The sequence below is a fragment of the Numenius arquata genome, chromosome Z, assembly GCF_964106895.1.
Source record: "Numenius arquata chromosome Z, bNumArq3.hap1.1, whole genome shotgun sequence".
NCBI lineage: Eukaryota > Metazoa > Chordata > Aves > Charadriiformes > Scolopacidae > Numenius > Numenius arquata.
Window position 1 is genome coordinate 27,264,387 of NC_133616.1, and position 12,975 is coordinate 27,277,361.

General features: G+C 38.1%; 1 protein-coding gene across 2 annotated transcripts in view; it reads left to right on the plus strand.

Annotated features, from left to right (window-relative positions):
- The window catches only part of CERT1 (ceramide transporter 1), a 71,447-nt gene that overhangs the window by 20,239 nt on the left and 38,233 nt on the right, over positions 1-12,975 (plus strand). For both annotated transcript variants that reach the window (XM_074165836.1, XM_074165837.1), the window contains exon 3: positions 2,755-2,871. In XM_074165836.1, the coding sequence (XP_074021937.1) occupies positions 2,755-2,871 (117 nt within the window). The remainder of the gene's footprint in view (positions 1-2,754; positions 2,872-12,975) is intronic.

Below are 12,975 nucleotides of genomic sequence, written 5' to 3' on the forward strand. Positions count from 1 at the left end.
ATAAGTACTACAAGATAGTAAATAGGTAACAGGCATCTGTCAAGAGCAAATCATGTATCACCTGCCTGACTTCCTCTTGAAGCCTTGTTAGTTGATATTTCTTACCTCTAAGCAACTTAGCTAACAGGACCGCCTGATCAGCTGGCTTTTTTGTAACACGGAACTGCACAGTGAGCTAAGTATAACCCTAGATCTGATTTTTACATGGCCTAGTCTCTTAACTATAGGTAATGCAGAAGTGTACATATAGTGAATGGCCCAGAAAAGTGTTTAAAAATTTTAGTTAGGCCTCAAGGAAAACACTTCCTTTCCCTGTCTTAGCAACAAAGCATAGATTTTCAAATATAATAAAAGTTACTCTGCAAGGAAAGGGAATACATAAACCTTCCTTTGAAAAGGGCAGAGAGGTGATCATTTTAAATCCCATTGGAAGATGTTTAGGTTAGAGATGGAGTGGGCAGGGAAGCAAAGATGGTTGTGCACTGGAGTAAGTTGTGTGTGGAAGTGTGGAATCTGTAGTACTGCGGGCTTTTAAGATTAATTTTGGCAGGTCTTTCTAACTGCGTAGCATTTAATTGCTTTTAACTCCTCCCAAAGGGCTTCAGAGAGAGACAGAGCAAGAGCGGGATAATGCTGTCACAGCAGGAAAAAATTCAATAGCCAATTCTTTTACACTTGCTTTTTTGGTGATTTTTGGGAGAGTCTTCCATTGTTGTAGATACATGTCCCCCACCACATGGCTAAAGGAGGGCCTGGCAACGGGTGGCTGGGAACTGACAGATAAGCCTGACACACTGATGGTTTGCTACTGTGAAGCAGAGGGGTTAGAAGACTTGATATCCTGTATCAGGTTTATGTGGCAAGATTTTGGTAGTGGGGGGACTACCGAGGTGGCTTCTGTGAGAAGCTGCCAGAAGCTGCTGCTATATCTGACAGAACCAGTTCTATCTGGTCTGAGTTGGCTGTGGTCAAAAATTGAGCTGAACAGTGATGATAGTAGTGCCTCTGTGATAATGTACTTAAGAAAGGGTAAAAACTGCTGTGCAGCAGCAGCTGGGAAAGAGGAGTGAGAATACGGGAGAGGAACAACTCTGCAGACACCAAGGCCAGTGAAGGAGGAGGGTGAGGAGGTCCTCCAGGTGCTGGAGCAGATTCCCCTGCAGCCTGTGCTGAAGACCATGGTGAGGCAGATTGTTCCTCGGCAGCCTATGGAGGTCCATGGTGGAGCAAATATCTGCCTGCAGCCTGTGGAGGACCCCATACCAGAGCAGGTGGATGTGCCTGAAGGAAGCTGTGACCCCATGGAGAGCCTGCACTGGAGCAGGCTTGTGGCTGGACCTGTGAACCTGTGGAGAAGAGCCCCTGTCGGAGTAGGTTTGCTGGCTTGCCCTTGTGAACCTACAAGGGACCAACGCAACGTATTTGCAGAGTGGTTCTTACATTGTAAAGGATATTATTAATGTGTAGACATGTCTTTAGCACCTGGAATCAGTAGTTGTGGTCCTTATCACCATTTTCCAGTATTTAAGGGGTGGATACAAAGAAGATGGAGACTCCCTTTTTAGAAGAAGTCACATGGAAAAGACATGGGGTAATGGGTACAAGTTAGTCCTGGGTAGATTCTGATTGGACACAAGAGAATTTTTTCACAATGAGAACAATCAACCATTGGAATAATCGCCCCAGGGAAGTGGTGGATTCCCCAACACTGGACACTGTTAAAATTCAGCTGGACAGGGTGCTGGGCCATCTTGTCTAGACTGTGCTTTTGCTAGGAAAGGTTGGACCAGATGATCCTTGAGGTCCCTTCTGACCTGGTGTTCTATGATTCGGGTAGTGTCATTTGCCTTAGCCCTAATTAGAGCCTGTCAGCTTCCTATAGTTACTTGCATGTGTAACTTTTCTTTGTATTCAAATTCAAAAAGGTATTCAGCTATACCTGTGTTATATTTCTTTAAGAATAGTTTTCAAGGGGGTGGTGGGGTGGGGAATGTTGTGCTCAGTTGGATATTTGATAAGGAGTAGCTTTGAACTGACAATGTCAGGGCACAGGACTGATTAGATCATTGTTTTGTTTCCATGTACTTTCCTTAGCAGCTTCATTGTAATGCTAGTGAAAGCTTTTTAGTATTTTGAAGCATGTGAACTGAAAGTTAGATGAATTGAGTAGTGATACTGGAAAGGATTGGATGTTGCTCCCAATTACCTGACAATCCTGTCTTACATGGTGAAAATAGTTTGGGCAGAGCTTCCTTTAGTTCCTGCCCTTCCTTGTCATTTTGCCATAGTCTGCTTTTGTGCTTCTGTCCTGGTACTTTTTACTACCATGTATGTATCCCTTCCATCTAAGATCAATACTGATAGCAATAACCTCTTTTTTCCATGCTTTGAAATAATAATAATAATAAAATTATAGGTGTCTTTTCCTGGCTGTGTCCAGTCGTTATTTTGCTAAAGAATTTGAAGTATGAAGCCTTGGTCAATGTGTCTGTGGACCTTTTTTGTGACAACTTTATTTAATAAGAATGTATTAAACAGGCTTTTCTGTTTCAGAAGACTGGCGTTTTTCATTATAAGAGTATATGTTCATTATTTGAGACAGCTACATAAAATGGAATTTAGAATCTTGGATGAATTCAAGACCGTATAGACCGGGTTTTCTAATTACAGTGTTTTATAGTGTCAAAATATTCTGTGAGGTATTGTTGATAATGTTGCTAATTTTAGCTACTCTTACACTCTTTTCTGTCACAGCCCCATGACTTTGACGAATGCAGATTTGATATTAGCGTAAACGATAGTGTTTGGTACCTCCGAGCTCAGGACCCAGACCACAGACAACAGTGGGTAGATGCAATAGAACAACACAAGGTATGTGGGTTTTTTTCTGATTTCCTTTCTTACTCCCTCATTAGGTCTGTTGATGCTTGCAGAGAGTTGTAAGCTTCCCTGTACAGTCATTAAAGTACTCAAGGTATTTATGACAGGTAAAAGCTGCAAGATTGAAGCTGTGTGTTAACTATGTTTTGAAGGAATTGTTTTGCTTGTTCTTCATAGATAAGAGTTTAAACAACTGAGCTAACAACTGTGAACCTTTCTTGAGCTCTCTAGCCTGAAAAAGAAAAAGCTTTCATTATGTTTGAGTGACTTTTTAATGCATTTGTCCATCCTCTCTTGCTATTCCTGGTTCACTCATCCTGATTATTGAATTGTTTCTTATCTGTCCTAGATACTAAACTTGTTAGTCTAAGAGTCAATTCTCCTAGGTTATCATTCTGGTTTTAGGCTCCTCTCTTTCATCATTTGGCTGCTTTTACCATATCTAATTACTGACTTTAATCTACTTGTCTTTTAAGGCCCTATTCTTCATCAGCATTTTGGTTCAGCTTTCCTGATCTCTTCCTTATCTCTACCAATGAATTCGGTTATTTTCATTTTACCTAAAGGGCTTGAAAGGTCAGATGTTTTTAAAGTACGTAGCACGCAAAGCATCCATTATGTTTTCAGGTACAAGATAGGCACTGCCCCAAGGTGTTGAGTTTAACCGCAATACCTAGCACAATGTGAGTTCTGCAGCTGGGTTATACAGATGTTACAGGAATATGTATTAAAATAGATATCTAAGTATGTATTCTTACCTTGAGCTTCTTGAAGTATTGCTTACGTAAGTACTGTGTGTAATTAGGAAGTTTCACCTTCTATTGGGCAATCCTTGCAATAAGCAGTACATGCTCTTAAATTTAAAGTGCTGCCTTTTGATAACGGTTCTCTAAAAAAATCATCTCAATTAGAGTATTAGTCCATTTTTAGCTTGGCGTTTTGCCTTCACTTAGGTACAGAGGTAATGTTAAAACACACAAAATTAACTTGCAAAACCAAGATTCTTTTCTGTAGTCTAGTGCAAAAAACATGAAGTTAACCATGGAGTATTCTTGAGGCAAAAACACTGCCATTTGTTACTACTGCAATACCTGAGAGAAACGTCTCAAGAGGATACTCTGAACAAGTTGCTGGATTACACATCCATAGAGCTGGCATTTCAAAAACTGTTTTGCAGGCATGGGGGTCTTCAGGTATGGAGTTGTGGGGACATGAAACTTAATAACCCTGGGCTACAATTCAGACAAGGTTTGGTGAATGATTTAGCTAGTGAAACGCAGAACTTAATCTGTAAATCCAGACAAGCAGAAATACAGGCTGGGTCATTGCATGCATGAAATTGTCATCTTTGAACTCAGCAACAGTTAAGGACAGCCTTAAAAGAGGGAAAAGAACAGCATGGAAAAGACATCCCTTTGAGGTTGTGCAGAGCAGAGTTTAAGACAGGATTTAGGTATTTTTCATCATTCACTCCTGCATGGAACCGCTTATTCATAATATGGAAGTATCGAGTGGTAATAGTTTAGAATTTGTCATTGTATATCTAAATTTGGAATTAGAATCATAGAATCATAGAATTGCCTAGGTTGGAAGGGACCTTTCAGATCACCTAGTCCAACCATCATCTAACACTGGCAAAAACCATCACTAAAACATATCTCTAAGCACTATGTCTACCCATCTTTTAAATACCACCAGGGATGGTGACTCAACCCCTTCCCTGGGCAGCCTCTTCCAATGCCTAATAACCCTTTCAGTGTAAAAATTCTTCCTAATATCCAATCTAAACCTTCCCTGGAGCAACTTGAGGCCATTTCCTCTTGTGGTAATGCCTGTTACTTGGGAGGAGAGACTGACCCCCACCTCTCTACAACCTCTCCTCAGCTTCCATTTCTTCAGGCCAGACAACCCCAGTTCCCTCAGCCATTCCTCAGAAGGCTTTTTCTCCAGACCCCTCACCAGCTTCATTGCCCTGTTTCTGTGTCACAAAAAAAATTATAAAATCTTGTATTTATCAACACTGAATTTTCTTCTCCTGCTTTACTCCCCAGCACCTATCATGAGGTGTATGTTTACTTTTTTTTCTGCCTGGCGTTATTGGTAGACTTAATTCATCTTATTCAGCTTCCTTTTCAGATTGTTAATGAGTGTTGAGGAACATGACCTCTCCTATTCCAAAAGTGACCTCCCTTCGTGAAGAAGCCTGATTAATTATGCAGGTTTTCCACTAAAAGAAAAAAGCTTCTTTTAATATTGATTTTGGTTTGGATAGTTTAAACTTGCATGCTCTGCAAGAATTTAATGGTTCTTTTAAATAAATAAATAAATTGGTACCAGATCTGCCTTCACATTTAAGACAGTGAAATGAGAGGTTTCATGGATAATTCCACTACCCAATTTTTTGAGTATTTACTTGGAGTTAGTATCAGGATAGGAGTAATGAATGCTTTTTTTGGTTGTTTTATTGAAGTTATCTTTCTACTCTTTGCTAAATGAAAGTGAGTTGTGTTCTGGAATGTTATATAAACTGAAGAAAAGTATGTTCAGAAGTAGGAAGTGGAAATAAAATTCTTACTGTATATGCTGAACCGACAAGAAACAGTTCAGTTTGCATTTGCTGTCCTAATGTGATAACACTGGGCTTGACTGTTCTGAATCTGATGGCTTTCTAAGTATGCGTAGCTTGCCATTTCATGGTTATTTGACATTTTTCAGTTTGTTGCATATTCCTTTTTTACTCTATAGTGTTTCCAGTACTCAAGACAAATAGCAGTTCTCATTCTTAAATGGAGAGGGGAATATTATGTCACCTCACTTCTAAATAAACCATCAAACCATTTAATATATTAAAGCAATACATTATTTAAAAGCATTCTCTTTGTAGTATGCACCTAAATACCATGATCAAGGCAAGACAAGGAAAACAGCGAAAGGTAATGCAGTCTTATAACAATAGCTTAGACTCAAGTCAAAAGCATATACCTAAATCTCAGAAAACCGTGAGTTACTAGCGTTTTTTCCAGTACAAGGTTCTGTTGTCTTTGTAACACAGTAGCAGATTCATTTGGTGAATGTTGTAGGTGTGGAGCTGCATCTGTTCCTACTTAACTGTGCCTACTAAAATACATAGACATGCTATCATCAGAAGCCTTGGAAAAATGCTGTATGCACATAAATAGTGTTTGGTGTAATTAAATATAAAGCAGAAATGCCCAAATCCGTTTTCATTCTGGTTATTGCTAATGTTTCTCAAAGAATGTGTCTCCAAATGTCTTGTTTCTATATTTTCTATATTGAGTGGTTAGTGCTATATCTTATAATTTATATACAACTTTGTAGGAAAAATGTACTGCTTCTTAATAACATAGATCGCATCTGAAAAATAGATTTTCTTGGAGTCTGGAAGTTAATCCCATTTTTCATTTGAATTTGTATGAACAACACTTAGTTTTAAGTAACTTCTTACCCATCCTTTAATTTTCTTCAACTTTTGTGGAAGTCTTATATCTAAACACTTGATTGAGAGTAGGAGAAGATGGGCTTTTATGAGGCAAAACATCCCATTTCACTGAAAAGTTCAGATTTTTGTCTGCGTAGTCTGAAATTTTCTGAAGGAACTGTCCTGATCGGGTTTTAAAAAGTCAAGGAATTCCTTGACAAACTGTTGTTACCAGATAAAAATTGCTTTTGTTTGAGAACTAGGTTCTTGAAGTGACGCATAATAATTTGAGTAAAATTGACAGAGGAAGTTATTTCCTTTACTAAGTGGTCATTTTTATTAACTTGAGTCTACTGCTATATAAAGTAGTTTTTTCTTTGTTTTTGAAGCTCTTTGTTGCTTACTGAGTGGGCAGGTAGTTCTGGTAGGCTGCTTAAGCTGTTTGCTAACAAAAGTATGTTTGTGAGACTTACTGTAGCATGTCACAAGGTTGTTTATCTTTAGAGTATGAAAGATGGACTACAGCTTTGTGACTGTTTCATTGTGCTCGGAACAGAGAAAACACTGATTTAAAATGAATTTTGTATTAAATTTGAGTATAAGCAGACTTAGAAAAACTTTCTGCTTAGCAACACCAATGAGTAGCTGGTAGCCAAGAAATGTAAAACATCTAATGTTCAAGCATAAAAACTTTTAGAATTTGCTGCTCTTTTTTTCATCATTGGATTAACCTTTTCTTGTATTGAGGTTCTTGAATACTTACTAGGTTAAATGTTTCAAGTACAGCTTCCAAAATGCTCATTAAACTCCCTGAACTGGAGGAGGGAAAAGTGTAAAACAGTTACAAGACCATCAGTGAGGCAAATGAGAAAATAGTTCATGTGTAACCAGGAGTCCTTTCTTCTACTTAAAGGTACTGAGCAGATACTTTATCTGTAAAATACCTGATTGTAAGGGTGTGTGTCATTAAGAAGCTTTTCTGTTCTCGTGCCTTAAGAGGAAGTCAGGTCTAGGATAGCTTATGACCTTTTCTTAGATGGATCTAATGGAAATGTATATTGCTGAAGAACTCAAGACCAGACTAAGTTTCCACATTTCTCCAGTGTGAAAACACTGATGGTGCACAAGCACCAAGGTATCGATGCTTTTAAAACCATACTCTTTTCTTAAATAATAAATTGAGGGACTGACTCCGCGTCCCTACCATGGTTTGAAAATGGAATATGGAATTTCTAACCTGGGATTAGAGAAACTGGCTTAAATGTTTAGTTCTGTGCTCAGAAGAAAATGTCTGGGTTACCCTGTAGAGAACGTGGACTCCTGCAGCATGTAACTTCTAACAAGTAACATGAATGTGTGCTATGTAGTATGAATAAACAAGATTTACTTTTTCACTGAAGTGGGAAGTGTTTCTTTACACATTAAAATTATCTGAAGTTTTCATTCTTTACCCTGTATTCTGGTAGAGTTGATGTGAATTTAGAAACTTGCGTTGCTTCCTAAAGGTATAGATGAAGGGAGTGAATTGCTGTTTGCTGCAAGAACCATCTAGATAATTAAACTTACTTTGAGTAAATTAACTTGAACTCCTGAGATACAGACAATGGTTTCTTGTAATGTTAATCTAACACCTGAATTGAAAACTTGCTGAGAATTTCTTTAGAAATAGTGTTCCATAAGAAACTCTGGATCAACTTAGGTTTGTCCCATTTTGTTCCGGTTTAGTTTTAATTTTTTTCTAACACAGGTTCTGCATGTGTTCATTATTGACTCTGTGACTTCAGCAGAATAAATTGACAGTGTTTTAAGTCATTGGTTTTCAAAATCTTGTGCTTGTCAAACTGAAATACTGTTTTAAGTCTTGCTGAACTTCTTACAAAATCTGTCTTTGCTGTGTCAAACTGGAAAAAGTCATTCTCCAGAGGGATATCTACATATACAACGAATTTGGCATGTAAGGAGCACGTAGGTTCCCTTTTTCATTTTGAAGTGGTGATATACAAAGAGTTTATATCTAGAGCAAGAGGTATGAATTTAAAATTCGGACTGTGAAAGGCATTAAGTGGCTACCTTGAAGTAGTCACTCCATTGTTTTTGCTGTTGATTAGACAGTGGGAGAGGAGTAGTCAGTTACTTAGGTTATACAGAAACACTGGGAAGAGTAAAACTTATAAAATGTCTCTTTTCTAGCAATTTTTTCCCCAAATAGCATGGACGGAGGGGACATGGCAGCCTCAGGGGGTCAAAGATAGTATAGCTTGTAATTCTAATTTTGTGGAATCCTCAATGTATACTACAGCTTGGTTTTTTAAATTGTCAGTTTTCAGACTCAGCAAGACGCTTCACATCCCAGTTTTTTGCATTGTTTTAAGTGCAGATCTAGTTAAAATGGTGAAAAACCAAAAAGCTGATTTTGGCAGGCTAATGAAGTCAAATTTAGGTATAAGTATTAAAACAATTTATTCACTTCCTCTATTAAACACTGATACATTTCCAAACAAGTAAACTAGAATTCAGACATTTTGCTTTGAGATTATTATTTTCTGAATGTGGATCCTAGTTTATAGATTAATTTAGAAAACTGCAGGGCAAACTTTAAACAGCACAATTTTGATTGCAGGTAATAAGGGCACTTTATGATACAGTTGTGGAAAAAAAACCCCACCCCATTGTCAGCTTGAAATTTTCACAAAATGCTTGTGAGTTACTGTATGTGCTGTTAGGTGTTGGAAAAATATTACTACTAACAGCAACTGTGATGCTGAAGCAGAAAAGGCAGCCAGGTTCGTGGGTGTCTGAGGAGAGGACAAGGTGTAGAGATGGGCTTTGGCTAGTCTAACATGAGTGCAACACCATACAAAAGTAAAACTCCCAGCGGCTGAAAACAGAGCACCGTAGTGAAGTGCACTTGAGAAGAATCTTAAATATAATAAAATAATCTACAGAGTACTCTTAGAAGAGCCTCCTCAAACCATTCTAGTTGTTCCAATTCTAAAAGGTTGAGTTAGTCAGATTGCTTAAATCTGTTGGTAGTACCAATCACCTTCTCAGTATGAAGGACATCAGGTAAAATACTGAAATACAATATTAAAGTATTTCTTTAATTTAAACTTGACCTTCTATCTTTGTGTTGTCTCTCATGACCTCAAGTATAAGAGGTTATGCGAGAGTTAACTTTACTGAAACTCTGAGCAAACCTTAAATTTCACTTCCAACTTAGTGATAAGCACCCAGAGTATTTCTGTTCCTCGTGTTCTGTAATTGAAGTGCTTCACCTTCAGACTGAGACTCAAGTGCATCTACCCATTCCTTCAACCTAATAGCTGCCTTAAGAAATTTCACATTAACAATGCTTCAAGTCAAGCTTTTGTTTGAATGCTGTATTTAAATATTGATCTATGGGATTATTTTTAATTGTGCTAAAAAACTTTGGAAAATGCTAATGGAGATAACTTTCTCATGCTACTATTTTATTAGCAGTAGATGCCAGAGCAAAAAATTTCTGACCAGTTAATCTGTCTTTTTATGTTGACCTGAACAGCTCCCAGTTCCTCAGTTGTTGTTCACGTGGAGGTCTTTTACAACTCCCTGATACTTTGTATGGCTCTCTTCCCTACTCAGTCCTTATCTTTCTTTGAGGTACAGCACCAAAATTAGACCTAGTATTCCCACTGAGAATATTACAGATGTTGTATAGAATGTGAGATTATTTTGTGTCTTGTCAGCTACCCTGTTTTGCAACACCATGATTTTTTTTGTTGTTATTTGGCTTGAGAACCACTAAATTTGATCCATTTCTAGAACTATCTGCAGATTGCTACCTGACCTGTATTTGTGCAGTACAGTATTTCCTATAACCAAGTAAACGTTGAACTTCATTTTTCTCTAGTGTACACAAGTGTTAAGTTTTTGCTGCTCTTCTATCAATTTCAGCCCTTCCAACTCTGCTGTCTTGATTTTTGGTTTCCTTCCAGAAGTAACTCTTCATGCTGCTTCGTTTGGGTTAATTTTCTTAAGTGATTGTGCTGCTTCTAATACTTTCCAAAGTGTGGGGACTGGCTGGGTGAAGAAAGGCTGGACCGTTCAGCAGTGTCTTGCTTGATAGCTGAGCTTGCTTGTTATTCTATTGGGAGCTGCTTATCTGAGTCTGAAGCTTTACATGTATATGCAGTTAAGATAATCTTAAATCTTTGTATCCGTGAAAGCTGTGATCACTGTCTGCCATATGTTCCTAATTAAAAAGTTTTCTCCTCCATCTAGTCAAAGCATTAACAGGTAGTCTTTATAAATCTTAGTAGACGTCTTGAACTCTCCTTCTCTCAAACCCCTACCCCCAAAAGGTAGTTGAGATGATTTACTCCTATCTTTCCTCTAAATCAGCTAACTATATGATTTGACTGAAGATTCAAATGCACATAAAGGTTAAAGTAACCTTTTGATCACTGTAAAGCTGAACTGGTGAACCAGGCCGTTCTGGAATACCTAAAGAATGCCTGAAAATTACAGGCCAAAATGCAACTTAGCAGAGCATTGCCTGTGGATGCAATACCATGTGAAAGAAAACACTTGGAAGTGTGAACTCGATACCGGATAGCATGAAAGCCTTGTGACACTACTGCTAAGCTGTTAAGGGTATGTTGGTCAATATTTTTGTAATGCTATTTAATGAAGAGTGATGTACATGGCTAAAATAAACTTGGTGCCAAGTCTAATGCTGAGTCTTGAGGTGACTGGAACTAAGCTACCAGGCTCAACTTGCAGCTGGCTGTGCCATAAATAACCAGTATAATTTCCATAAACAAGTGGTAAACTCAAAGGTGTTATTAATTCACTTTGAAAACAACTGTGGTAGATAATTTTGACAGCGTATACTTTCATTTAATAGAAATAAGGCGAATGTCAATGTTTGATACTGGCAGTCGAGCTCCCCATGGCAGAGTGGCAGCACATTTTTACATGGTCTCCCAGAAAACAATATTGTTCATTGAGTCCTGCTTTGAGCTTGACTTTGGTGGTAAATGCCCCTTAGAATCAGGGTAAGCTCATGGAATAATGAACAGAAAGTACAGAGCTGCAATGTGGAAGTAGTAAGTGGTTAAACAGTTAAAAGTTGACATTTGCCAAATAGATCTGCATGCTGTTTACTCAGAATTATTACTCATCAGCTCAAACAGTACTGTGCATTAACAGTTTAATAGAAAAATCTTGGATACCCTGTATGCCTCCGTCTACCAAATGAAGTCTTTTTTTCTTTCTAAAAAGACTTTGTATGGGGTGGCTTTTCTTCAGTCGGCTTTCATTACAGTGAAACTCATTGAGCTGATATTCGCAGACCAGAGTTACACCCTAGCCATAGGGAGTAGATGCTGCTCAGCCACATGGGTGGGGTGCCCAAGTGGCGATGATAAATATTCAGTAACATTCAGCAGAGGTAACTTTCGGGCTCTTTTGAGACAGACACACAGATACACACCTCACAACCCCTGTGTCCCTGCTGAAAAAGACAATAGCTGCAGGAGCCAATGTGAGTAAGGAGTTCAGGAATTCTTTTAAAAACATAACAATAAGACTTGGGGCATCTTCTGCCTTTTTTTTTTTTTTTTTAAATTTGATGTCCACTTGCCATTATTGGAAGTTCTTAAGGTAATTCTTCTAATATAATTTCCACTATAGGACAATTATAAGATCAAGCATTATCTGTTTTTAGAGAGAGAAAATGAAAATGTCTTTGCTATCATGTTAGTGTCATCTAGGTGAATGGACTTACTGCAGAGTAATCAAAATCCTGGTGTGCTGAGCATACCTGCTTTAAATGGGAGAGGGAGGAAGGTTTAATATTTAACTGCTAATATTTAAATGTCCTGTATTGATTGGTATGAACACAGGCATCAGAAAATGCTGAAGGTGGGGAGGAATAGAGAGAGGCGTCTATCTTTCATCCCACCCTATCTGAAATAACTTGTGGGTATTTGTGTATTACCTTAAAATTGCTGGTTTAAGCAAGCAAGTATAGCTGAAGCTCCTCAGCTGATAAGAACTACTTGTCCCTGATTTATGTTATGATGGTGATAGTGAAACTTGTAGAAGTTGTAGAGAAGCTGTGGTTTCAGGGGAAGATTAGATGCATTTCTCAAATTATTAGTCCTTTACTGGAAATAACAAAAGTTTCTTTCTTTAAAATTGAATCAAATATGCTCCTTCAAGGAGGAAAACTAAGCTTGGGTATGTCTTACACATTCCATTATGTTAGCACTGTTATCAGCTGGAACCCTTTAATAGATACAATATTACTTGTCATTAAATGTTACTGAATTTGCTAAGTGCACTTATTGCTGGAAATTCTGTGTTTCCTGAAAGAAGACTTTAAGGGAAAGCCAGTGAATCAGCAGTTTCAGTTGACTAATGTCTGCAGTGTATGCTGCAGCAAACCTAAATGCTGTCACTTCCAAACTGTTGAAACTTCCCTTTCAGGACAGGAAAAAATAGCTCTTTGTCTGTCTTGGCACCCTTTTGCCACTCTTGGGCCCATGTTTGAACAGCAGCTGTAAGTTGCAGCTTTATTAATAAGTAGTTACAGTTAAGACTGTTTAAAGCTGGACTAAAGCTTTCAGTCCATTCCAGCCCAACACACTTGATTAATTATAAACAGTGCAGAT